Source organism: Hypomesus transpacificus, chromosome 8, assembly GCF_021917145.1.
Source record: "Hypomesus transpacificus isolate Combined female chromosome 8, fHypTra1, whole genome shotgun sequence".
Taxonomy (NCBI): domain Eukaryota; kingdom Metazoa; phylum Chordata; class Actinopteri; order Osmeriformes; family Osmeridae; genus Hypomesus; species Hypomesus transpacificus.
The window spans coordinates 7,316,589-7,343,676 of NC_061067.1; the positions used below are offsets into that span (position 1 = coordinate 7,316,589).

Sequence of the window (27,088 nt, forward strand, 5' to 3'; positions counted from 1 at the left end):
TTTAATAATTTGCCTGGGTTGATTCAGTACAGTCAGATCTATGAGGGAACATAGCAAGATCACATTGAAGGACGCAATTTTATAGAATGGAATTCTTCCGCCTTGATCAACAACCTCGTACGTGAGTCACGTTATTAGCGACCTCCCCCTGTCAGTGTCATGAAACTTGTTAAGTTCCGCTTCACAACATACACACAAAGTAGAAGCTCAAGCGAAACAGTAGGCTATGTTAAGCGGACAAATATGTCTATTTTAAAGGAGCACATTTTGTGGTAAATATTCTTTCTTAGTACGTATAGTCAGCGGGATCATGTAATATATTGGTCGCTGTGTAATTGTTGCTCACTTTAACGTTTTTACTCTGACAGCTGCTACAATAATAGTTAACTAGCTGTGCTAGCCATTCTTGTAACTGCGGAAACTTTCGATTTCGGTTGGCATAGCGTCTGGCTGATTCGGATAATAAAAGTAGGCTACCACCTGAACTTCAATCACAGGAGTTGAAATCTCTACAATACATGCATTATTTGGCTATCTATCTGTACTACTCATAAAACAATGAGCAGCTCAGTAAGTAGTGTTGAGTTGGAAGATGTGCGAAGGAGAGCGGAGTCTCTCCTGTCCATCTCTGGATCTGCCCAGGACGTGAAGGCTGATGTCCAGACCATGGCCAACGTGCCCCTGCCGCTCTCCGAGAAGTACCGCCACATCCAAGCTAAGACCATGGTGATGGAGAATGCCGCATGGGCCAGCAGACAGGAGGTGCGTTTCCTTCGTTGTATTTGTACTTGCATGTGCCCCTTATCCTCACACCGACACACGTACAGTATTAACTTCCTTTGGTACCTGAAAAGGTGTGTTACTGATACTGAGTTTGTCTGTTCTGTTCTTCTGTCCTCTTCTTCTTCTTCTTGCCCCCCTCCATCAGAATCTAGAATCGCTGGGCAAACTATTTAAAGCTCTGAGTATCCTAGAGAAGTATGGCTGCAACCTGACAAGCCCCTGCAGACCCAAGTTCTGGCGCAGTGTCAAGCACAACAACCCCGTTTTTAGGACCACTGTGGACGCTGCCCAGGTAAAGAAGGAGAAAGAGAGAGAGAGTGAAAGATAAATGGAGTGGTTGTGGGGGTTAAGTGCTACTCCTCTTGTAGTGCTGTATGTTATCGTGTAAGCCAGGCTATAATTATTAACCTACTAGTCTTGTGTTATGGGGTGACAGGTCTGAAGGTCAAGATAATTGTATTTTATCTCAACAACATTAGTTTTTCTATAGTCATAAACCAAGTAGTGAACATAAGAAATATAATGTTATATTTTCTAACAGAACCCAGTTAAGTGTATGGTGGAGAGATTTCATGGCTTGCTTGAAATAATAGCACTTCAGTAATCTTTGTCTGCTAACCCACCAATAGGGTGGACGAACCGTACTGTATCTCTATGGCTACACCAATCAGCAGCCGGATGGCCTCAGCTTCCCAGAAGATGTCACAGATCCAGATGTGGGGAAGGTGGCAGCCGTGACAGTGGAGGTCATGACCCTGCGCCTGGAGCTGGATATGATGATCAAGGGTGCACATCCTCACCCAGACACCTTCATAGAGATCATCCCCTCACTCAGCCGAGAGGTTGGTGGCACAACGTACATCCCTTAGTGTAGTTGGGTTTCACGTTTTTAAATATATATTTCCTTCAGAATGTGTTTTGAAAAATTCAGCAAAGGGCTATTTTTGGGATCCACTGAACCGTTTTTTAAGTCATCGATTAAATGGAGAAAAAAACATTTGTTAAGCCCTCCCATGTTCCTGTGCTGGGTGTATCCTCAGGATGAGGTGGTGTCTGATGCTGTAGTCATCCCCCCCGGAGAGGAGGGAGAAGAGAGGCACAAGGATCACCTCTACCCAACGGCTCCTCTAAAATCCACCACACACACAGGTGAGACAGCTAGTAGCTAGTACCAACAAACAGGTTTACCACCTGCCCCGTTGGTGCATCATTTGGACCATCTGGAATGTCATTGCTGAACGCTGAATGGTATTTCAAATAGCAAAAGCCGAAGTCATGTCTAACCGCTTGTTACCGCCTTCTCACCCATCCATCTCGTTCCATTCTTTTTTCTTATTCTCTCTCTCACGCCTTATCTTTGTCTGCTTTCCATCTGTCCCTTTTCTCTCCCTTTCTCTTCCTACCATTTCTTTCACTGTCTCTCTCTCTTTCTCTCCACCAGCTGGTGATTGTAACCTATGTGGGGGTGTTCCAACTCTCCTTTGCCCCTCCTGTGCATCTACCCCATTCTGTGATTCATGTGACCACCTCTACCACCGCCACCCCTCCAGAGCCAATCACAAGAGAGAGAGAATACAGGATGCCATGAAAGGTGACCATTTAAAGTCTTGGCTGTAAGAAAACAACACATCTCTATATGACCAGTGGTACTAAGAACAATACTTTTGTCTTTGCCCCCCTAGACACCTGTTCCATCTGTGGTACGGCCCCCGTCTCCACCCACTGTAGCACGTGCATTCAGAAGCTGTGCCTGAACTGTGACAGACTGTTCCATTCTCACCCGGACAGGGGGGACCACGACCGAACAATGGTCAGCACCGTCAAGCCACAAGGAGCTGCTGCCAGGTTAGAAACAGGAACGTGATGATGTACAGTACACAAACACCATCGCAGACATCGGCCCTTCATTTCTCTTCTCTTCCTCCTGTCCTCCAGCCTTTCATTCTCCTCGTGGGAGTGTGGGCACTGCACCACGGTCAACCCAATGCGAGCCGTGCTGTGCGGGACCTGCGAGCGACCTCGCCTGGCCAACGCTGCCTCCAGTGGAGAGGAGGACCTGTTGCAGTCACCCTCCAACACAGGTCTGACCACAGGGTTTCCGCGGCGTCTTAAGAAGTTTAAAATTCGGAACTTCAAATGAAAGGCCTTAAAACGTCTTAAAAACGGACGGGGGAAAACATTACGGAAATATTCAATTAGGGACTCTGGGTGTGAATGCGCTGGAGAAACCACAAGCTACACACACTCTCTTTTCTCTCTCTCTATTTAAGGGAAAGTTTGTTTTAGACTATTTTTCAATTTGGGGGTAAGGTTTTGGGCATTTGGCACGTTGTGTGTGGAAGGTTACTAATGTGATTGCTTTATCTGTAAACTAAATTCATGCTTTTTCAGTGACTGAATTCATTGAAATGTAAGGATTTTTTAAATAATTTATTTGATTTGAATATTTGTTTGGTAACGTGTCATGTAGGTCTTAAATGGCAATCTTTATGGTCTTAAAATGTCTTAAAAAGGTCTTAAATTTGACTTACTGAAACCAAGCCCAACACACACAAAGCTTAACGTCATAGACCAGCGGATTCATTGTTTAGGTTGTTATTGTACATTAACAGTAACCTGGCCATGATGGCTTGGGCTCCTTTTATGACGATGGGGCAAGGTAGTAAAAAGTTGAGCTTTCTTCTCCTCTGCCTTAGAGTGGCAGTGCAAGAGCTGTACGGTGATGAACCAGGGAACCAGTGTGCTGTGCGAGGTGTGTGAGCGCCCCCGTCTGGCCACCCGGCCCCCCGTCACCCCGGTGGCCTTCCCCTCGCTTGCCTCAGGGCTCCCGGGAGAGGGTGCAACACAGGTTTGTGGTCCAAAGGTTTTGTGATGCTCTCTTGAGATTTCTGTGGTACATTGGAATGGGAGTTTCGACACAGTCATTTAGCATTTTTAGGTTGGTGTTTTTGTCATTTCTCTCTCTCTCACCCCCTCCTCTCGTCCTCCCCTCCCCTGCAGTGGATATGCCGAGTCTGCACTTACCAGAACTCCAAACCTTCGGTGGGGTGCGAGATGTGCGACTCGCCATGCAAAGATCCTGCCGTGGCCAGATCCCTCCTGTCTCCCAAAAAGGACCAGAGCCCGCCCCGGTTGAAGCCCCGCCCCCCGCCCATGGACAACGACGACCTCAAGAGACAGGAGACCATGAGGGAGCAGGGGCTGGCGCTTGTCAGTCAAATACGGGTAGGTGGGGCTACAACAAACAGTAACAGCCCTCCGAAAGGTTTGTTGTGGTTCTCTAGCCTTTGAGCATGCTAAGATCGTCAAACGCTGTTGTCTCCATCACCAGGAGGGGGAGAAGAGGGGCGTCACCCCAGAAGAAGTGTACGCGTCTCTCCGCGTCTCCGGGGGCAGCAACGTTAACCCCTGCGACTGGCTGCAGTCGGAGCTGCCCCACCTGCTGGACGAAATCTGCGCCATGGCTGCTTCGGTCCAGCAGAACTACAAAAAGGAGCATCCTGGGATGCAGGATAACACTGAGAAGGACGGCGGAGGGCCTCCTGGGACGCTTGGTTCCGGGGCTCCTGGGGAGGGGATCCAGCTGTCCAGAGCCGAGGCAAAGCAGGCGTGGTTGGCAGCAGGGGGCGACACTGAGAAAGCAGTACGACAGCTGCTCAGAGACAGACAGGCCAAGGTGGGATGCTCACTGTAAAATAAACGTGTGTAAAAAAAAATATAGAGAGAAAATAAACAATTTATTCGACATTGTTTGTGTCCATGTTTGTGTGTTTAGATCAAGGAGCTGCGGTCCATGGGTTTCCGCGAGGTGTCCCAGTGTGAGGAGGCCCTGAGGCAGAGTGGGGGGGAGTTGCGAGGGGCTCTGTCCCTGCTGCAGCGCCCCCTACTGGAGCCCTTTCACCAGCGCATCTGGAGCAACCAGCCAGAAGCCCTGCTAGACCCCAAGGACCCAGACAAACAGGTGCACAGGGTCCAACATATACCAGAGACAGATTGTGTATGCATGCGTCTGGGCGTCACTATGAAAATGCAAACGAATCAGACATCAACCCCCCACCACTCCCTCCACAGAAGCTGTGCAGGCGCCTGCTGGCGCTGTACGACCTGCCCAGCTGGGGGCGCTGTGAGCTGGCCCTGTCCCTGCTGCAGGAGCCCGACGCCCAGTACTCCCTGGAGGACGTGGTCCAGGCCGTGAGAGAGTCCCAGGACCGAGACTTCCTGCGCAGGCTGCTCAACAAGACCTGCCCCTGCTGCTACGACGTGTTCCCACACAGCAAGGTTACCCGGTCAACATGCTGCTTTATCTTTATAGGCCTTGGTCAAGGGTACCTTTTTACTGCTTTGCGAAACAGACATGGTGTTTTATTGCACCGTGCCTGTAAAAAATACAGACTGTTGACTCTCCCCGTCCCTCTGTCTGTCCGTCCCTTCCAGATGCAGTCGCTCACCTCCTGTCAGTGTGCGGTGTGCCACCACTGTTTCAAGCAGCACTTCACGGTGGCAATAAGGGACAAGCACATCAGGGACATGGTGTGTCCCATCTGCCAGGAGCCGGACATTAACAACCCCCAGCACCTGGACAGTTACTTCTCCACCCTGGACATCCAGGTGGATAGACCTGCCCATGGAGCGTGGGGAGGAGGGATGGGGGGGGAGTCACAGGAGGAAACAGTGAAGGGAAAGAAGCAACAAAGGATTGGAGGGAGGGAGCGAGGGATAAAAAAAAATTGACATGGAGCTGAACAAAGGGAGAAAGCAGTGAAGGGGTTTTTCAAATATACCAATTATACTACATTACGTTTTATATATATATATATATATACACACATGTGTTCCCTGTGTGTAATGATTGTTCTGCTTGATGTAGCTAAAGGGCTGCCTGGAGCGTGACGTGTATGATCTCTATCACAAGAAGCTGACGGAACACACGCTGATGATGGACCCCAAGTTCCTGTGGTGCTGTCACGTACGTGTGTTCTCGCATGTGCGCGCCTCCGCGTTTTTTTGTCCGGGCGTGTCTACAAGCACAGGGAAATAAAGCAACACTTGGCAGAACAATGAAAATGTGCACAAGTATGACATTTATGGTTGCAATCGGTGCAGCGGGTGTAGCTGTAATAAGCTGTACACTGTGTGCCTGGTCTGTAGGACCGTTTGAAAGGTCAATCCATTTTCTTGTGCGTCTCGTTTCAACCCAACCTCTTGTTTCTCTTCCCCCCCCTAGTGCACGTTTGGCTTCATCTTTGACGGAGAGCTCAAAGTCACCTGTCCAGGCTGCCGCAAGAGTTTCTGTGCCCAGTGCAAAAAACCTGTGAGTTCAACACAACACGCATCTCCAACGCCCCTTAGCTGGGTTTGTTATTCTCCCATTTTCCTGATCTTTCCTCCTCCCTCTACCTCTGTCTCGTCCAGTGGGAGGTCCAGCACAAGGACCTGTCCTGCGAGCAGTTCCAACGCTGGAAGAAAGAGAACGACCCAGAGTACCAGAAGCAGGGCCTGACTGGCTTCCTGAGAGACAACGGCATCAGTGAGGAGGCTGCCCTTGGAGTGTCATCCAAAAACCAACTGCTGTTACTCACCCCCACTTGTTCCCTCTCTCTCCCCCCTCCCCCCTCTCTCAGCCTGTCCTCACTGCAGGTTCCAGTATGCCCTGTCCAGAGGAGGCTGCATGCACTTCACCTGCGTCCAGTGCAGGCATCAGTTCTGCAGCGGCTGCAACAACCCCTACTACACTGTGAGTGCCTCTCACACACGCAAACACACAGTCAGACTGTACAGTCTCACAGCACACACACGTGCTGGGTGGCAGACTTCAAGAGGGACTTCAGGATGGTTCGCTTTCAGATTTTTAAGACGCCCAGTCCTCATCGCTTTTGACCTTGAAGTCCTCTCTCTCTATCTCTTTCTCCGTTTTCTATCCCATCTCTCCGTCTCCCCTCCAGACGAAGTGTAAGACAGGCCAGTGTAAACTTGCGGGGCTCCATGCTCACCACCCACGTGACTGTCTGTCCTACCTCCGAGACTGGGATCCCGAGAGACTTCAGACCCTGCTACAGGTACCACAGCACAGCCAGGGTCCTGCGGTCATTCGTTTCAAAATGTTCTGCTATTTGTTCATGTCCATTTGAAATTGATACGTTTGTTTTTGTTTTGTTGTTTCTTTACCAGAGAAATACCGTTGAGTTTAACACTGATCCCCCTAATGGAACCCAAACCGGTAGGACGACAGCTGGAACCCTACATCCTGTATCTGCTCTCCTCTGCCATACTTCACTTCCTCCTTTACCTCTCAAACCTGTCTGGCTGGCCCAAACACATCTCTGCTCCACCATGCTCTCTTACTTTACCCACAACTCTTCCTGTACCTACAAGGGCTGTGTTCATAAATACGAGTGTAAATCTATCAGCAAACTCTTCCGCCCGTGTGTGTGTGTGTCAGATGAGTGTGGAGTGATGGAGCAGAAGGAGGAGGGGAGCCGGCAGACTGACTCCCACTGCGGCATCAAGACTAAGCAGGGCCATGCCGGACTGTGCGAGTGAGTGACGAGACCCAGAGTCACAGGGGACACTCTAACACGTCACCACATCCATCTCTTTGCTCTTTGATATTTCTTTTGACAATCGTTATTTTTGGCCTCGGTTGCGCAATGCAGGAAACACTACAAAGAGTATCTGGTCAGCCTCATCAATGGACACTTGCTGGACCCTGCCGTGCTGTATGATGTGAACGAGGTGATGGTGGTCTGTGCGAGGTATGAAGTGGACCACCAGCGAGTGGAGGCTGAGGACGACCAGGCGTACCATGCTCGCTTGCTAAAGGTAAACTGGACACTTCCAGTCACGACAGCCCAAGTTGTGGATGTCAGGAGTTGTTCAACATTGTTCAAGTGTATGTTTTGCTCCTCTACTCTTCAGTAAATGTTTTTTTTTTTTTCTCTTTGTCAGAAACTGATGGAAGTCCCTCTCGGAGAAAATGTTCCACGGAAGAAGTGAGGACTACACTTATGCATTGTTTATTTCATGGAAGGTTGCATGTTTGCAGGTAGTCTTAAGTCAGGTTGAATTTTGAGTTTTGAACAATGAGTCCTTCCATTTTGTAAAACAAAACACAGAAAAAATGCCTTTACAGTAATCAGTAAAGATTTGTCAATTTCTTGTTTTAAAAATGGTGTGCTTGTTCAAGATGTGTCAATATTCCACTTTAAAACATGTTGTTGCCCATATTAATGTCCTTTAATTACTTAATGAAAAGTGTGATAAATAGGCACATTCCTTCTTTTAACATGCATTTGCATTAGATTGGATTCATAAACCTTGAATTTTTCCCACAATCTTTAAAGTTTTGTTTGGCTTTATTAAGTTTGCAAAGATGCAATCGTTTTAAACGTGGTTTCTGATGGTCTGGTAAAAAAATGTGCAATATCACCCTCTGGTGTCGAGATAACTGTTTCTATATTGTCACGTGATTTCGGGGAAAAGGAGCGTCTGTCTAGCTTGAGCGGACACCGAAGGGATTTTCCATTTTATTCAGTACTGTTCACAGCTTGGTTGGAAGGAGAGAAGAAACGAAACTTAAGGTGAGCTAAATATAAAGCTACTCATAAATATGTTTGGATTCATAATTGGGCTACGTGCTTCCAGTTATTTACTATTTTGAAACATTTGATCGATTAAAAGTCGTATTTATTTAGGATTAGATGTTTAAATTGTGTCATTAGTGCATAATTGTTTTGAACATTTGCAAATGTGCATCAGTAATAGTGTGTTTTTCTCAAAACCGATGTGCTTGCATTCAACCTGAGGATCAAACTGTTATTACTAAGAATACCAAAAATGAGGCCAGGAGCTTTAATGTCTACTAAAATAAATATAATACAAGACACATATAACTAAGTCTACTTATTTCTAGGAAGTTGGCAACATGTTTTGGTTGGCAGCAGCCTTTGTGAAACCACCATATAACGAACATCCACATCCGCTGTACTGCAATGCTATCTGATAAACAACTACAGTTTGGATCGGTTAATGACCAACGTTGGTTTTAATTCCAGTAGCTGTGTCCACAGCCATGGCTTCGGGTAGAATTCGGTCCACTCGCAGACTCCGCAATTGGATGGTGGAGCAAGTGAGTGTTAATAAGTGGCAACTGAGAGCGATCGGTATGCCACTATCTGTGGTGTCGCTGACTAAATACAGACGCGCCTCCGACTGTTCAGTATTCACTTTTATTTTTGTGTTGGTGGTATTTGGTTTGTTTAGGAATGTTGAGTTAGATTCTCCTGGTATTGCTTAGCATTAGATTGGTATCTTACCTCAAAGTTCACTCCATTGGGCTCAGGTTACCAGTGGGAAGTACGCTGGTCTGATCTGGGATGATGAGGCCAAGACCATGTTCCGCATCCCCTGGAAGCACGCTGGAAAACAAGACTTCCGTAGCGATGAGGATGCTGCCATCTTTAAGGTAGGCTATAATACCACCATCAAGGTTTTACATGTGGACTAAACTCAACTCCCAACCTGCATTAACAGATGCTAATGTGTAGGTTGTAAGGTTTCGTCATGACATTTACTTCATTTATTTCCTTCTTGTAAACCTTCATGCACAGGCGTGGGCGAAGTTCAGAGGGAAGCTGTCTGATGGGGTTCCTGACGACCCCGCTTCCTGGAAGACACGAATGCGTTGCGCCCTCAATAAGAGTCCAGAGTTTAAGGAGGTTCCAGACCGGTCCCAACTGGACCTCTCTGAACCCTACAAGGTGTACCGTCTGGTGCCTACGAACGAGCAGGGTGAGATACACAAGCACACACAACACATTGACAGAGAAAGATGCCTTTTGCATCTTGTAAAATAAAGTGTGTCCATTTGTAGACACAGTACACACCTTCATTACCTTAAGTTGATTTGGATTTGTACTGTACTTAATATTAAAGTATACTATGTGGATTTTGTTGAGGTTCACATTTGGGTGGAGAAGAATACAAGGTTAAATGCCAGAACAAGTTATTTGTAGTTTGATAAGATGAGACATTTTGCAAATCAAACAATCAATACAATACAACATGGTGTCTCAATCTAGATCGGCGATACCAGTCAATGTTACCAGTCAGGCTTCGTAGAGTACAGAAGACAAAGGCCTTTGTGAGAACAGACTTGTCAGGAGTCTTAGAGAGAGTTCTTCCCAGCCAAGCCTGAGCCCCCCCAGGGCACACAGGTCTTGTACCCCTCCTGAGAGGGAGGTGTTTGTCAGGTGATTGGCCACCAGACGATGGGGAGAGGATGTCCTCATCCTATTAGGCTTCAGAAGGAGTTTGTGGGCAGTCAAGACGGGCAGTCCAAAGGTCTGATGATGTCCCAGGGGGGGCAGACCATCCAGGGGGGGGGAGGGGGGGGGGGGGGCACAGAGTTGTGCAGCCTAGTGAGTCTTCTTCTTACATTTAGTCATTTAGCAGACGCTCTTATCCAGAGCGAAGTACAGGGACATTCTCCCCGAGGCAAGTAGGGTGAAGTGCCTTGCCCAAGGACACAACGTCATTTGGCATGGCCAGGAATCAATCCAACAACCTTAGCCCGACTCCCTAACCGCTCAGCCATCTGACTCACTTATCACCTGGGGCCACGTGTCTAAACGGTGCGTACCCACCAAAAGCTTGCGTACGCTGGTTTTCACGCTCACTTTGTGATGTATAAAGATTTACTTGACTTGAGAATGTGTGGACCGTCCGCAAAGTCTTGTCTGGCTCTGTAACATGTGAATTCTAACTGAAAAGTGCCGAAACTCACCAAACATTACAAAATAAAGTTTCCACTACTACGTTTATAACGTTGACTATTCAAAAAACTAAAAGTGTGATCATTAATGTGGATGATCACATCAAAACCCAAAACAGGAAATGCTATATAGCCTTCTGTTTATTCCGCCACCACTCAATAACTTCTGTTAACCTTGAGGGTGTCAACGAACGACAAAATCACTCAGGAAATGCATGTCACTCTAACCCTATAGCTGCCATGCTGTTATGATGCGCTACACTCATTTCTTAATTTAAAGTTTTACATGGGACCATATCTTCTTAAATAAAGAAATATCTGCATATTCATTTATGGGAGGATGCAAGGCGGGGTCAGTGGCTCGTTCACAATTCGGTCAATCTCACGTTGATTGTGATTTATTAAGGAAAGGTGCGCTGGACCTGGCGTACGACCGGTTTTATACATGTGAATAATTTTCTGTTTCTTATTTTATCTGAAGCATTGATTGTATGTGGAATATATGTTCAACATTGTCATTGCACGTTGGTATATCTGAAGAATTTATTGTATTTGTATTCAACAGAAGCATAGATTATATGAATCTTTCAACAGAGACATAGAACATATGACATAGCCGCATAGATTACTTTCCTCAACAATTTTATGAACACATAATGTCTTGGGGGGGACACAGGAATAAATACACGTATTTGACTCTAATTCCATGCTCCTGTGTTGTGGCCTCCCCTGTTCTCTGTAGGTTTGGAAAGGGGCGGTGTCAAGAACACCCGGAGACCCAGGAGACTGAAGAGGAGCAGCAGTGAGTCAGACAGTGGGGAGGACATGCTGGAGGCCAAGCACATGAAGGAGGAAGTCCTCCTTCCTTCTCCCATCACCATGGTAGGTCAGCTGCTTGGAAACGACTGACACTAAGAATGTATAACTCAAGGTGTCAATGTTTTCAATGATGTTAAATCATTTTTCCTTTAAATCCAATTGTGTGTGCACTCTTGTTCACGTAGGCTGTTGAAGCATTAGATGAGCATGCAGTCCAGTCACATGAGCCTTTCCAACCAGTGATCAGCTTGAAGAATGATGGGAGTAAGTACTTATTTTTCCATCCAAAGACACCACCTGCTAATAATGTGGCAATCACACCCAGCATTGCACATACTGTACACATTTAGGAGTGCTGTATATAGCTACGCTCTGACATGTAGATTTGCTATGGCATGTGATTGATCGACATTCTGGTGTCTCTCTCAAGCAAACGATGAGATCCAGTTCAATTTCACAATTGAGACTGAACCTGCATCTGGAGGTAATTACAAACATACACTGTCTTATACCTGTGTCATACAAGGCCATTAAGGCCCTTATGTCATATCAAATTAAACTTTGTTTGTAAAGACCTATTGACAAGCAATGTCACATGTTGGTGTGCAGTAAGCTTTGGTCTGACGTTCCCATTTCTATCTCTCTATCTCAATCTCTCCATATCACGCACTCTCTCTCTCATTATCATACTCTCTCTCTCTCTGTCTTTTCCCTACTCTCTTCCTCGCTGTCCCTCTATCTCTCCCCATTCCTTCAGATGATTCCTTCAAGATCTCAGTGAGCTACATAGGCCAGGAGATGCTCCGCCGAGAGGTCATGGGCAACGACGTCCGCATCACCTACATGCCGTCCTCGCCAGTCGCTCCCTCTCGGATAGTCGGGGGGTTCCCCCGCATCCTGCTCCCGGAGCCCCCCTCCCACGTGTCGTCCAGCCCAGAGGCTGGGGCCCGACACCAGGCTCTGGCCACCCTGCTGCCTTTCATGGAGCGAGGGGTGATGTTGACCTCCACAGGGAGCGGGGTCTACGCCAAGCGCTACTGCCAGGGCCGGGTGTTCTGGACGGGGCCGCACACCACCTCGCCGGGTCCCCTCAAGATGGAGCGAACCACGGATCCAATCCTGCTCTTTAGCAAGGAAGTCTTCAAACAGGGTGGGTTTCATGTTTACGCAGGGCTGCTTGTTGTTGGTTATTGTGGGTCATATCAGACATCTATACTTCATCGACCATTTGCTGGTTTGACCGCCCAGGTGGCTCACCGGTCTATCCACCTGACTGCGTACCACAAAGGCAAACGCCTTACCGCAGATTCCGGCATTGGCCATTTCCTGCATGTTTCTTACTCTCTGCTTTACTGCCACAGAAGGGCCCAAAAATATCTAACCCTAACCCCTTGCTGGTTTTGTTTGTTGTCCCTCTATTGAACTATTGAGCTCAACAGTGACCAGTGATCTTTTTCATCTCCTCTCTTAAGAGCTGGACAACTTCCGTTACGCTGGGGGAACCCCCCCAAAGTGTGAGGTCACCCTGTGTTTTGGAGAGGAGCTCACTACCACAGAGGATCCGTCTTGCAAGCTCATTATTGCTCAGGTAAAGCTGACTCAGGGCATTCCTGTTCCATTGTACTAGGATCAACTCTTCCAATGTTCAACACTAATGCAATTTTAAAGAAGCTGCATCCTATGAAGCTCTTGTCATAATTGTCTTTCTTCCACATAGAGATTGATCTATCATCCTCTTCCTTTATAGATCACTTTATCCTGGGCTGAAAGGCAGGTCCAGGATGCACTCAACTTTAGGGAGTCCATAGCCCTCCTCCAGAACTTGGCCAGCCAATCACCTCTCGGAGAAATCACACTAAACCTGGAGCCGGTGTCCATGCCCTGTAGCATCATCACAGACAGCTAGGAGAAGCACCTCCTGTAACGACTTCTGCAATGACTATTCACTGAGGCTTTTTAGCCTGCATTTTACACTATACCACTATACAGTCCACACAATGAGCCACGGTCTTGCCGTTTTCCTGTTGTATCAATCTCAGTGTGACGTTACATTGTTCAGTCTCATTGAGACTGTGTTCATTGTGGGTCAAGACTTTATGGCTGTGTGCTAACTTGCATATACAAAACTCTCTCTGCTTCTTCTTCAAAGTCCTTCATAATCTTAAACTTTGTCACTTTTGGCAGTACTGCATGAGTATATATTTGTACATTTATTAGATGCATTTAAAATGTTCCCTTCATCAAGGGAAGAAAAAGGGTCTATTAGCCTGGCATCACCAGACCAGCAAATGTGTATTGGTCTAGAACGTTTATCACCAGGTACTCTGTTTGAGTGGGAGGGTGACCAGGAATCTGCCAGAGCAGATACATTAATACACATTCACAGATGGGTGTGGTTCCCATGGTCTGGTTCCCAGGATTAGGTTCTCTAGTAAAAGTGATGCATGTTAAGTGGCTGTGCACAAGCGATAAAGTATATGGTGATTTTATATGGTTTATAGGTATCATTTATTACGATTTGAAAGAAATAGGACAGAACTTAATACATGTCAATTTCAATGTAACTTGCTAACACACTATGATCTATCCTCAGATAGGGCTTCTTCTTGTTAGAGGGTTGACATGGCAGGAGGGTCACAACACAAGGCACACTGTGGACTTGAACCAGCGGAAAGAAAGCATCAGACTACACAGTTGTAAATATTTGTGTTATTTATGGAGTCATAACTGTGACTAACCTATCTATCAACTGCATTCAAAACCCACTGCACCTTTATAAATGTGGTTGTGTTTGTAATATGCATACATGAACATCACACAAATATTCAAAATGTCCCAGTAACAATGCACCTTCTCAACGTGATTTTACACGTTGCCATTCGCCGGCGAGGCCAGCTCTACTATCTTGTTGTTAAGTTTCTGATTCGTCCAGTCCTTTGTGATATCATCCAAATGGCTGTCAAAGTCCACCAATAACTCGTGGTCTCCAGAGTCCATCAGCTGGCTCGCAATTGACCGAGTCTCCTCCCACTGCCTCAACATTATCCTGTTAAAACATACAGGCACAGCGTTTGAATTAACAAGCAGTTAATTAATTGCTAGTGTATTCTTCTTAGAACAGCAAAACGCATGGCACTGAAACTATGACCCTTAATACCGTTTCCAAATGAAGATAAAAGAAGCTGTTATAAAAGTTCAATTAGGCCATAAAAATATATTTGACCAATGTCCCTATGCACAGCATGAACTCCGGCCTCTCTGTCATATACAGAGATCAGAAGTGATAGGACGATGCCATTTTAGACCATCTGCATTCATTCAGATGAGGCTAGCCTCTCATGTTTGGAACTGATGAAGTGTCGTGTTCTGGAGGTGTGTTGACAGAAACGAGCCATCCGGAGAGGACAGCAGCACACTTGTAATTCTGGAGCACATAGATGAGGGCTGCTTTCTGGCCGCCTCTTACATGTGTTTGTCTTTCAGGGTCCAACGTGTGTCTTTTCGCTCGTACATTACAATGGGAGGAACCCTGTAGTCTGGGGACATCTTCCCTCCATCAATCTGCAAAGAAGAACAAGCCATCCAATGGTGGCCAACTCAGGGAAGCGTCAAGCCCCGAGGGGTCAAATAGATGACAACGTTTACATTTCGTTTCTGACGAGCATTAACAAAACCTCAGTGCTACATGGCACATCCTGTCTACGATCTTCCAGAAATACAAAACACCCACAAAATGATTCTGTCTAAGTGCTATTCTATAGTTCTACTGCACATTTTAAGTGTGTTGTAGACTTGGAACAAATGCATAGTCAAACCATTTGTGGTTTTAAAATGTGGTTTTAAACAGATAAAAAACAAAGCAACACTGCCCTCAGACAAATCCATCCACTCTGGGATTTCCAAAACCAGTCCAGAGTACCTACCATTAGTAGAACAGCATTGTTGCACTGCTCGGCTATCTTGTCTGCAATCTTCAAAGCACATGGTGTAGGGCTGGAAACAGAAGGGGAGGGGGAGGAAATACATTTGGAAAACGATTTCCAATACGTCATATACACAATTAAATGACAGAGTGAGGCTGAATGAGGCTGATAAATGAACAACAAGGAAAACAAAGGATGAGTTTCATCCACAGCTGTGCGCCCAAAGTACCTGATGTCTGACACACAGGCATTGGCTTGGTAGTATCCAACTATCCTCTGCTCGGTTTGTGAACACCAAACATCCACCTGTAGTGTGGATGGTTTTGTAGTGCAATATATCAGTTAGCCAATTAACTCATAAAAATAAGGGTAACGGCAATGCTGTAGATACAGTGACATTACCTGTGTGAGAGCCAGCTGAGTGATGGGTGCTAGAGGCAAGTGCGAGTGAAGAAGAGGTACGCAGTCAGTCACGCACACAGCGCTCCCTGCCGGGCTCGACGATAACAGCAGCCCATTGACGCTGCACCTTGGAAAGAGACAAGCGTGAAGGTACATCTTCACATACGCACGACAGGACAGCTCTACTTCCCCCATTGCTGTGAAAAGAAACAGACACCAAGAGTTCAGACATCAAGCAGAATCACTTCAGCCAAATTCTTAGCTATAGTTTCAATATAAAGAGCATCTATCTTAGCTAGCTGGCTAACCTCTAGATAGTCGTTCAGTCTGACTCTAAGCATCCTTATTCCTTATACAGTCGCTGGTTTTGTATCAGGACAGGATAATGACCACTCCTTTCTTGAACTAAACTCTCTAAGTTATAACTGTTAGCCAAGATAAATGGCTAGCTAACGTTAGTCAGGCATCAAGCTCGGTTAAACTAGCTAGCTAGACCAACCAGCTGAAAATGCTAGCTAATGATGTCGCTGACGTTATTCAGATTGTATTTGTTTTTTTCTATTGGTTATTTATCTTTGGTGTTCTCTTACCCTCAAGATCAAACTTGCTGGTTGAGATGTAACAGTAGAAACTCAAAATCCAGAAAACTCTCAAAAGCTGAATAGGTTATTTGACAATTCATATGCTTCCGGTTCTTGCAGACCACTGTAGTGAACCTTCCAACTCTATGGAACCTTCCTGTGGTTGGCTCTGTGGTGGTGAAAATTCACCTTTGTAAGAATATGCGGAACCTTGGTTGGGTAACCTACTGGAGTGGTCATGAAGGAGTGGCCTCGTGTGGACGGAGTTTATATACTTTTTTTAAATCATTCTGGTTAACAGGTCTGACTTGCTATTTCATTTTAATGATAACATTCATTTTCATATATATACATTCATAGATACATTTTGCCAGCAGCAGAATCACCTTCCATTAAAAATATCACATTTCTTCATTCACTTAATTCGAAATCGATTCAATTTGTACACCATTTTCAGAACCTTATCAGTGATAGAGGTTCCACATCCCCTTTTATCCCCAACTCTGCCACCAACACCAGCAGTATATTTGCCAGTCTCTATCTCCATGTGTAGTATGAGTCAAAGTGTGTCAAAATAAGCAGCACAGCTTGTTCATTAAAGTAAATATGTTGTAACTTAAAAGACAAGTTTGTCACAAAATTAATCTACAGTGCCCTCCAAAAGTATTGGAACAGTGAGGCCAATTCCTTTATTTTTGCTGTAGACTGAAAACATTTGGGCTTGACATCAAACGATGAATGTGAAACCAGAGATCAACGTTTCAGCTTTTATTTCCAGGTATTTACATCAAGATCTGATGCACAAATTAGAAAATATCACCTTTTTGTTCGAACCCACCCATTTGTCACGTGAGCAAAAGTATTGGAACATGTGACTGACAGGTGTGTTTTGTTGCCCAGGTGTGTCCTATTACATACATTATTCAATCAATAAATACCACTGAATGTCTACACTCAGGTTCAGATTGGGTAAGATAGGTTTTGTCTATGCAGACTGTATTCAGAGGTGAAAACAACATGAAAACCAGAGCGCTGTCTTTGGGTGAAAAACAAGCAATTGTGAGTCTTAGAGAAGATGGAAAATCAATCAGAGCCATTGCAGAAACATTGGCCATAGCCAGTACAACCATTTGGAATGTCCTGAAGAAGAAGAAAACTACTGGTGTACTAAGTAACAGACGTCGAACAGGTAGACCTAGGAAAACATCAGCAGTTGATGACAGAAACATTGTGAGAGCTGTAAAGAAAGACCCTAAAACAACTGTTAGTGAGATCAGCAACAACCTCCAGATGGCAGGAGTGAAGGTATCACTATCTACTGTTCGCAGAAGACTTCATGAACAAAAGTACAAGGGCTACACCAGAAGATGCAAACCACTCATTAGCAAGAAGAATAGGAAGGCCAGGCTGGAATTTGCCAAAAAGTACAGAGATGAACCTCAAAAATTCTGGGACAAAGTTTTATGGACTGATGAGACAAAGATTAACTTTTACCAAAGTGATGGAAAGGCTAAAGTTTGGAGAAAGAAAGGAACTGCTCATGATCCCAAACACACAAGCTCATCTGTGAAACACGGTGGAGGTAATGTCATGGCTTGGGCTTGCATGGCTTCTTCTGGGACGGGCTCATTAATCTTCATTGACGATGTAACACATGATGGCAGCAGCAAAATGAACTCGGAAGTCTACAGAAACATTTTGTCTGCCAATTTAAGGAAAGATGCAACCAAACTGATTGGCAGAGCCTTCATCATGCAGCAAGATAACGACCCAAAACACACTGCCAAAACAACAAAGGAGTTCATCAGGGGCAAGAAATGGAAGGTATTAGACTGGCCAAGTCAATCTCCAGACTTAAACCCTATAGAGCATGCATTTTACCTGCTTAAGAGGAGACTGAAGGGAGGAACCCCACAAAACAAACAACAACTGAAAGAGGCTGCCTGGGAAAGCCTGGGAAAGCATCAAAAAGGAAGAATGCAAAAGTTTGGTGACGTCAATGGGTCACAGACTTGCTGCAGTTATTGAAAGCAAAGGATTTGCAACTAAATATTAAGTCTTATTTACTTAAATATGTTTTAAGTATATCTGTTCCAATACTTTTGATCACATGACAAATGGGTGGATTCAAACAAAATGTGATATTTTCTTAGTTGTGCATCAGATCCCGATGTAAATACCTGGAAATAAAAGCTGAAACGTTGATCTCTGGTCTCACGTTCATTATTTGATGTCAAGCCCAAATGTTTTCAGTCTACAGCAAAAATAAAGGAATTCGCCTCACTGTTCCAATACTTTTGGAGGGCACTGTATATGGTTGTATAATATGTCTAGTATGTGGTTTGTATGTCATAATTTAACATATATTAAATGTTTCATTACTGTTGAAACATGTTTTTGTTTTGTATGAAGGGTTTTGCGCATTGAGGAACATGACTTTGGCTGCATGGTTCCTCATCTTTGGCTGCCTAGCAGGTAGAGATGTATTTTCGATCATAGCTGTGTGTTGGTGCCTAAAATACGTACATGTATCAATCAATCTATAAATCATTTTTTTCATGCAATTTCACAATGGTGTTTAAGTATTTTCTTCATTGGTAACCTAAACTTACCGTTTTCTGGTATACAACATAGATGGCCAACAACTCTCAATGTTGTTATTGATGTCTTTGCCTTTCCATAATAAGAAAAGTGTATATATTATAATAGATTTAGGAAGTGGGACAAAAGAAATACCAAATTGCTAAAACACTCTGATAAAGAAATGCAGCTTTTATTAATTTCTACATTACCATAAGCAATATAAAAAATGGCTACAATAATTCATTCAGCAGTACCGTTTGGACTCCTTTGAGGTTAACAGAAGTATTCATATACCCAAAATTTGGCCTTATATATTTCAGACCATAGGATTATGTATGATCTTTGTAACCAGTGCACCTATCAAATCATTGACAGGAGAAAAAGCTTTACCCTGAACTAACATCATCATTAACAAAACTAAAGACATCAAAAGACAAACATTACCAGACCTGTATGTATATGTAGACACACAACTAACACTATTTACAGCTGGAAAATTATCATGCAAAAAGTGCATTCTTTTTAACCCAGATCACACCTTTTCATTGTAAAGTTTTGGACGTTAAGTAGTGAGATGCACGTTGTTATGAATGGCACATCTTACAGTTTATTCCAGTCACACAAAGGCACTTTGTGACAACTGGCTCTTCAACTACATTGAAGGAATAGGAATTGTCTGCTCATAAGAGGGGGGGGGAGAGGAGAGAAGAGGAGGTTAAGAATACCGGTCTGTAAACCTCTGGTGAAACTCCCCAACTTTCTCCAACACCACCTTTAGCTTTTCGGTGGGAGGCAGGATAGTCATTCTGGAAAGCGGGAGGGAAACAGAGAGAAAAGAGAGGGTAGGTTTCAGGTTAAGAATGTAAAATTATACTTCCAAAAGCCAGTGTTTTATTTAGGAACGAGTGGAGGATAGGAATGCGTCCGTGGCTAACCTAAAATGGTACGTTCCATCCCTCTGTCCGAAACCACTGCCTGGGACGAGGCAGATGCCAGTCTCCTCCAGCAGCTTCATACAGTAGAACATATCTGGAGCCTGGCCCTTCTCCTGCACAGAGACAAACACAGAACACAGAGTAGGGGGGAAGACCACAGAAACAGTCAGAACAAGGGGGGGAAAAGAAAGAAATGAAAGTGGAATGGAGTCGGTCTGAGAAGCGGGATGTGGGTTTCATTATCCTGTTTTTACCGGCTGCATCCTCTGTTATAAAAAAAACTAAAATCTGTCCCACCCACATTTAAAAACCATCCTATACCCCGGGTCTGACACAAGGTGGCCTGAAGAACAAGTGACATCTCTGCATTTCCCTTGTAGGGTGAGAGGGGAGGGGGTACCTTGGCCTCACTGATGGCTCGCCCAGGGAGAGAGATGCGGGGGAAGGTGTACATGGCCCCCTGGACAGGGTTACAGCTGATCCCAGGGATGGTGTTGAGGACCTGCTCTGTCAGCTTGGCCTTCTCTGCCAGGGCGGCCAAGGTGGCCGTTCGCTCCTGTGGGGGGGGGGGGGGGGGGGGGGGGGGGGAGTGGGATGGGGGGGCAGGCAGGGGGTGACACAGGGATCAGTGTGTGCTCGAGTGTGTGCGCGTGTGTGTAATTGTGTTTGAGTGAATAATGAGGGATTGAGGGTACGTGTGTGTGTGTGTGTGTGTCAGAGAGAGAGAAAGACCTTGATGAAGGTGGCATGTGACGGTTCGCCAGGCTGGGGAGGGTTGACCACCAGGTCTAGCAGGGCCTGGCCAGGCACGGGGGGGCACAGACGCACAGACACCAGCTTGGTGAGCTGGACCTTCACCTCTGGGTCCAGGTTGATCACCTCCATGTAGCCTCCCCTGAAACCACACCTGCAGACACACACACACACAGTGTCAGGTTCAGATGGTATATGCGTCATATACCTGAACACATTGTGGACATTCAAACTCACTCTCCCATGTAGCATTTGGAGGTGGAGTGAAAGGAGGCCAGCTCCACTTTGTCTGAGTACTCTGGTCCCATCTCAAACAGCACCTTCTTAAAGGAGTGGAACTGGCAGCCATCCGCATACACGTTATCCTGATACACCTGATGGACACCGACGAGAGGGGAGGCACACACACACTCAGGACCTGAGGAGGAGAGGGCGGGGCCAGGTCTTTGCGGGGAAAAATGTTTTTATTGGAGAGTTACCTCATCCGCCATGAGGAACAGGTGCTCCTCAGCAGCGAATCGGATCACATCCTCGATGCACTGCCTGCTCTGGACCTGGCCTATGGTATGAAACAAAAAGGCATGTTATAGGGATCATTTACCTGGATATGGCTCGGAAAAAGTGTGACATCGATACATTTTCATAGTCACGGTAGATATCCCTAGTTCCCGCCGAAAATCCAATTCACCGCAAGCTCAGTTGACAGTTGCGCTCATGTTCGACACAACATCAGTCCCTACCGGTGGGGTTCCCGGGGTTGATGATGCAGAGGGCGCGGGGGTTGCAGTGCTGCCTGGCGGCCGTCAAGGCCCTGCGCAGCTCGCTCACGTCCAGGCTCCAGCACTGGGACTCGTCCAGGTAGTAGCTGACCTGCACGGCCGCCAGCTCGGCCAGGGCTGCTGAGTAGAGCGGGTACTGGGGGATGGAGATCATCACCCCTGTGCGGCTGCTGCCCTCGCCAGACACCAGCAGCTTCAGCATGGTCTGGGGAGAGGGAGGGAGAGCAACAGGATACTTGATGTACTCATGTGGAGAGTGTGGTGGTGTGTGCATACCTTGTGGGGGGATTTTCCTGCGTGCACACGCAGGAAAATCAGGCTAGACCAGCTTTGGGGATGTGGGTGGTAGGCCGTTAATGAAACACGTTTCTCACCACAATGGCGTCGCTAGCTCCGGTGGAGAGGTAGATGTTGTCAGGGTTACAAGGGATCCCGCCATCACGCTTCTCAATGTAGCGGGCGACATCCTGTCGTATGCACTCAATGCCCTGGCTCGCACTGTACGCGCCTGAGAATACATTACAATGAGCCAAGTGTTATGAGGAGCAATTGTGGTGAAGGCTCATTGTTGCGTTGATAGGGACGCCTTATTTCACCTAGACTTCCTCCTCCACAAGCCTGAAGGATCCGCCGTGCGCGGCTTTTGGCGTCTTCTGGAAACTTGTTGTCTTCCAAGAGGTCAGGGTAAGCACACAGAGCTAGAACCTGAGAAGAGAAGAAAGAGACAAGGAGGAAATGACAAAAGAGAACACACAGTATACAACTAGACACTGGAGAGAACAAAGCACTGCAGATTTAGGTCACATGATCCACACCTGTCTGAGAAATGTGATTGGCCGTTGCCCCATGGCGTGGGCATCGCCGATGTTGGCTTTGATTACTTCTGTGAAAGGCTTCTTTACTCCCTGGAAGAACAAGAGAGCTGCCATTATTTTCTTATATAATCTCATAAAGGGGCATCAATATGGGAAACAATTTCTCATTGTCGAGTCAAATGCATGGTTTTAGAAAAAGAGTCTTTGCAGATGTTTATTTTGGCTCCAGCCTAGAATTCCACAAAACATGACACTGCAATCTGTCTGTTGGTTTAGAAACACAGTCCGTTCAAACATTGGACTGGGTGATGCAGACGTTCATCCCAGGAGCCAGCAGGATGTGTGTTCTGTATGCAAATGAGCTTTGAGAGGAAGAGAGATAACAAGCCCAGGTCACGGCTGTTTCTCTCCTCCACTGTGTGAGTTGTGTCAACTACCCTTTTTTCTTCCCCACACCCCACCCCACCCCACCCTGCCCCGACCCTCTTCACTTCTGCCGTCCTAACAGCACAGACATTTCAGAACAACAGGGGCGAAAGGACGCAGAATTCTAAAGCAGCCGTTTCCTAAAACAGACAGCCTTTGAGCAATGTCAAAACAGGGGGTGAAGCTAAACCCAGAATAAAAGAGCACAGACAGAGTCAGAGTGCCACATGCTGGACAACATGTCAAACGGCTTGCACCAAGACTCTCGGATCAAAAACACGTGTCGACGACATTTGGCGTGTCAGCAGTTTGACGAGTAGGCAGGTCTTCAGCTGTCCAGCTATGCATCTCTGGCAGGTGGATGTGCCGTGTGTGGTGAGCCAAGGCCCGGATGACACCCTGGTCAATGAACTTGAGCTGCACAGGAGCTGAAGCCAGTAGAACTGTTTGTTCTACCGGCTGTAACTCAAACTCTCACAAAACCTTCCAGCTTCACTCCTTATAGCCAAAGGCAGGGGGCGTATTGGGGGTTTCCACCAATCAGAATGTGGGAGAGACCTATGCTGGGGAGTGTACGTGTTGATACCGTGTTCAGACATGGTAAGAGTACTTCACTATACTTAGAACGTGACCTCACTCTGATCTGTTCAAACAAAACATCCACAAAGGCGTCTAACCTATTTACGGGGGGGGGGGGGGGGGGGGGGGGGGGGGGGGGAGTCCTAAAATCCATACAACACCTGCACAACACAACCCAGAAATACTCTGGACTTCCAAGAACAGAGCGTAAACTGGAGGGTTCTGTTTCCCCTCCTCTGTGAGGCACGTTTGACAGTGCCGTGTGCATGTTAAATCAATCCCGTCTCATTAACTTCCCTCTCATTATCTTCTGCAGGGCCTGTATTGACCAATCCTGGCACAGCCTCAGACCGGCACAGCCTCCAACTGGCACAGGGGTCAGGATAGGGGTGGAAAAAGGGTGGAAAAGGGCAGGGTCTATAGGGGCCCTGGTAGAGCATAGAAAGAGATATCAACTTCAGTGTTTTGGATGTTCACGATTTGAGGATGTTTCGTTTATTGTATCATGGCCTGGTTTGGATTCCGTTTTGTTTGTTGACATGCAAGACATCATTTTTTGGTTTGTTTTTTGGTCGCCCTCTGGTGATTCACCATTTGATCTTGAGGACAATCTCTAGTTTGGTGGCGGCACGCGCACGCTGGTAACACACCTCTCCTTCAACACACAGATTAGATCAGGTGACGTGACCTTCAGACGTCCTGCATCAGGCAGCAAGCCAGGTCATTTGATTACACTGGGGCATATGATATATGAGGACCAATTCAGGCAACTTTGGTGGAGTCCAGCCAGGGACATCTTGTACCATGTGATTTCATTTTCCCCCAAATGTCCCTATCAATCTATTCTTCCTGTTTCAGCATCCAAAAAGTTGGAAGATAAGAGAGATTCAGTTCAAAGTGTAAACCCCTATGCGCTAGTATCGTTAGTAACTTATCCAACCTTGACAAACAGCCTTACACATATTTGATCCACCAAACAAAATAATGCTGACTGCGCGTATGTGACCTTTGACAAGTCAATATTTGTATTGTGGGTGTGCCAAGTAATTCAACATGTGGCACATCCCTCTCCAAATCTGTATTGTGAAGTTCGAAACACATATGGCTCCTCATTTTCTTGTTTGCGTCCTTCTCTTGGGTCAAATAAAGAGCCTGTTGTTCTCCAGTCAGCCGTGTCCTGAGCTCTCCTCTGTACCAGGCACTCATAACACCCCTTCTAGAGCTCCCAACTGGACCAAAACTTCAAATCAACCTCAGCAACTTACAGCAGTATCAGTGTGTATCCCATTCATTTACATTGACCTTGTATTCATTGAGCAGATGATTTATCCAAAGTTACATACAAACGGCGCATGTTACTGCAGATAATCGAGGAAGTATAGGCTAGTTCTAACAGTATTTCGGTGCTCAGAGCAAAAACAGAATCAGTTTTTTACTGGCCACATCCCAAAGTAACAGTATCTCAGCTACCAGGCACGATGAACACAAGCAATACTACAGAGCAACAACATTTCCAATCCAAAAGTAGAGTGCAGCAAACATAACTTATAAAGTGCAACATTCTAGGTCACTTGTCATTTTATTTCACTGCACCAAATTACAAAAACATAACCACTGTAATCAATCAGCTAGGGTTTGATGATTGTGTTCCAAGTCAAAGAGAGAACTGGCACGCATGAGACAACCACTTATAAAGGCTGACTAAATAGTGATGCTACGTATTTACTCAACATTTAGCAAGACTTAATGTTGCCAGAGATAGGACACCCCAGTCTAATCTTTAAACCCAAGTCTGCACTATTCTGGAGTGATGCCATGAGTTATCCACAATAACAACCGAGTCAGTTCCAGGGAGCCACATAGGATCTGATTGGATCAGGGTGAGGTTATCTCTTCTATACTGTTTAATCATTGCTAAACAACTGGATGGATAGGTCATCAAGAAGAGTCAAGCATTACCCAAAGTGTGTCCAAAGATCAGATCAAAAGTCATGTGCCCCATTTCCAGTTACTGATGCTGACTGAGCATGTGCAGGAAGCCTCGCAGCTGACCAGACATACCTGTTAGACCCCTCACTGCCCACACAACATCCTCATGCCCTCTGCACCACTGCTGCAAAAGCAGATATCCGATACTCTACTCCTGAACGGTCGTTTCCTGAATGTCTTTTATTTCATGTTCTATGAACTCTCCCAACAAAGGTTGATTGAACCGGTTTATGGTTTTAGGGAGTTTAGGGAGACTAAACAATTGTGATACTGAGAGGAGACTAAATTATTAGTAGGAAGGGTCAAGCTAAATTGACACAGCAGACCAGAGTCCAAGAAAACCATTGTCCCTCCTCCCGTGACATAAAATAACCAACTTCAAATCATGGAGGGATAAGAGTTGTTTTAGTATGGCTGCCCAAGATGGAACAACCAAGAGGTACAGGCCAGAACACTGCCAGCGACCACCATTCTCAGGGTGGATATACTGAATGTATGGATCTCCACTGAAATGCTAGTGTGACAGCAGTGGTTCTACTGCAAGGTTGAGCTGCTTCCTGGCACTCAGCCCACTGAACTCTCTTCAGCACTGCCTCAAAGAGCGTTCCATTTTAGAGAAGAAACAAAGAAGGGGAGGCGAAAGAGACAAAGAGAGAGTGCCCCATTACACAACTGCACTTATCCATCCCAGGCCAGTTCCCATGCACTGTCACCTCAGGCAACGAGAGTGAGTGACAGGGGAGGTTTGAAAGCACCCCCTCCTGAATAACGCTTATTGACATAAGATGTGCTCACTGTTTTGGGGGAGCTGTGGATTGACATTTACTCTTTAGCAAAGGAGGAATATCTGACTGTTCTATTTTGCCAATTTGTTCCTTTAAACCATGGTTATTATCATGGATCAGTGTATCCGATGACATTACAGTTCATTTTCACTGCGCTGCACAGGAACTTGTTTGTTTGAAAGAACTGGAGAATGCTTGAACACATTTAACATCACAAGTGAACACATAGATCTGGACTTTAGCCTATCTTCATTGAAACTTTTACAATTACATAGCCTATTTTTTATCGACTATGTGTATTTGTTCTGTGGTCTGAACGTTGTAGCTGTCTAAGTAATGGCATGAAACAACACAACTGTGAAAAGGTGTTTAACTGGCCTGTGTGCATCTCACTTCCACAACGTTTTTAACGTTAATGTACTTTGCTCGGTACATCAGCCTACCTCTCTGAGCTCTTTTTCAATCTGTACAGCGCGTTGAACAATCGGACCGCGGACAGCGTACTCAACACGCTTCACGTGCGGGTTCATGTTGTCCACAGTCAGCACCTTCTCCCGGTGCAGCACTCCGTTGACTCCGTTATCTGTCATTTTCAGTGTATGGAGTTTGCAGGGTTCTTCTCTTGTTATCCAACAAAATATTCTGTGAAATATGTATGACAGAAAACAATAACAATTGATATTCGTTAACCATGGAGATAAACATCAAGTCGCTACATCTGGACGATGCTCTTGGCTCGAGTGCAATAACTATGCCACCGCCAACATGATCAGTTCTTACCAATCCAGTACAGTAGCTCTACAATAATCCACCATGAGAGATAACTGGGTTCTTTCCAGATACAAGTGTTTCGTTTTTCCGCTTACCCCTCTCCATATAGCTTTGGGTTACCAAACTTTTAAACTCCCCCCACATTGCTTCACGACACGAGACTGTCACGCCTCCAGTTTGAGTCCCAGAAGAACACAGCTAGCAAGCTAAACGTGTATTGACAGTGCTGCAGCTTGAATTGATGAAGCGAACGATAGACAGAGTTTTACAAGCTTGCAGAAAACATTCAGCTTCTCATACCTTTCCAAATGTTTGACCCTCATGACTGGAATAATAATAGGCCTATATTAAAAACCATGTCAGTCAAACTATGTGATCATAGTTGGCGACACAATT

The 27,088-nt window shown here is 45.8% G+C and overlaps 4 protein-coding genes across 6 annotated transcripts; 2 read left to right on the top strand and 2 right to left on the bottom strand.

Moving 5' to 3' along the window:
• Window positions 1-180: 180 nt before the first annotated feature.
• Window positions 181-8,130, top strand: LOC124470290 (E3 ubiquitin-protein ligase RNF31-like). The gene is made up of 22 exons (XM_047024104.1): window positions 181-762; window positions 929-1,075; window positions 1,413-1,625; window positions 1,824-1,932; window positions 2,225-2,374; window positions 2,466-2,628; window positions 2,719-2,864; window positions 3,480-3,631; window positions 3,784-4,008; window positions 4,115-4,459; window positions 4,559-4,744; window positions 4,855-5,061; window positions 5,218-5,391; window positions 5,651-5,749; window positions 6,008-6,094; window positions 6,196-6,310; window positions 6,405-6,517; window positions 6,726-6,839; window positions 6,952-7,000; window positions 7,223-7,319; window positions 7,437-7,602; window positions 7,729-8,130. Exons 1-22 carry the CDS (start codon window positions 559-561, stop codon window positions 7,774-7,776), a joined length of 3,309 nt encoding a protein of 1,102 aa, XP_046880060.1. The 5' UTR covers window positions 181-558; the 3' UTR covers window positions 7,777-8,130.
• Window positions 8,131-8,268: 138 nt separating this feature from the next.
• irf9 (interferon regulatory factor 9) lies at window positions 8,269-13,860 on the top strand. Of its 2 annotated transcripts, none has more exons than XM_047024106.1 (10): window positions 8,269-8,360; window positions 8,838-8,908; window positions 9,122-9,244; window positions 9,390-9,570; window positions 11,295-11,434; window positions 11,557-11,635; window positions 11,802-11,855; window positions 12,129-12,521; window positions 12,844-12,959; window positions 13,119-13,860. In XM_047024106.1, exons 2-10 carry the CDS (start codon window positions 8,852-8,854, stop codon window positions 13,275-13,277), a joined length of 1,302 nt encoding a protein of 433 aa, XP_046880062.1. In that variant the 5' UTR covers window positions 8,269-8,360; window positions 8,838-8,851; the 3' UTR covers window positions 13,278-13,860. The 2 variants fall into 2 exon arrangements, with proteins under 2 accessions (XP_046880062.1, XP_046880063.1); XM_047024107.1 differs by having other exon boundaries at window positions 8,279-8,360; window positions 8,835-8,908.
• Window positions 13,861-13,894: 34 nt separating this feature from the next.
• emc9 (ER membrane protein complex subunit 9) lies at window positions 13,895-16,483 on the bottom strand. Of its 2 annotated transcripts, none has more exons than XM_047024109.1 (6): window positions 16,287-16,483; window positions 15,697-15,893; window positions 15,524-15,600; window positions 15,295-15,364; window positions 14,838-14,932; window positions 13,895-14,417 (listed from the first exon to the last, which is right to left on the bottom strand). In XM_047024109.1, the coding sequence occupies exons 2-6, from the start codon at window positions 15,889-15,891 to the stop codon at window positions 14,237-14,239; spliced, it is 618 nt and encodes a 205-aa protein (XP_046880065.1). In that variant the 5' UTR covers window positions 15,892-15,893; window positions 16,287-16,483; the 3' UTR covers window positions 13,895-14,236. The 2 variants fall into 2 exon arrangements, with proteins under 2 accessions (XP_046880065.1, XP_046880066.1); XM_047024110.1 differs by lacking the exon at window positions 16,287-16,483 and adding an exon at window positions 16,005-16,200.
• A 2,551-nt stretch (window positions 16,484-19,034) lies between these two features.
• On the bottom strand, window positions 19,035-26,811 carry si:ch211-217a12.1 (alanine aminotransferase 2-like). The gene is made up of 12 exons (XM_047024105.1): window positions 26,702-26,811; window positions 26,365-26,563; window positions 22,143-22,232; window positions 21,924-22,032; window positions 21,702-21,835; window positions 21,289-21,532; window positions 21,028-21,107; window positions 20,786-20,922; window positions 20,528-20,702; window positions 20,196-20,351; window positions 19,796-19,908; window positions 19,035-19,666 (listed from the first exon to the last, which is right to left on the bottom strand). The coding sequence occupies exons 2-12, from the start codon at window positions 26,509-26,511 to the stop codon at window positions 19,576-19,578; spliced, it is 1,476 nt and encodes a 491-aa protein (XP_046880061.1). The 5' UTR covers window positions 26,512-26,563; window positions 26,702-26,811; the 3' UTR covers window positions 19,035-19,575.
• Window positions 26,812-27,088: the final 277 nt, after the last annotated feature.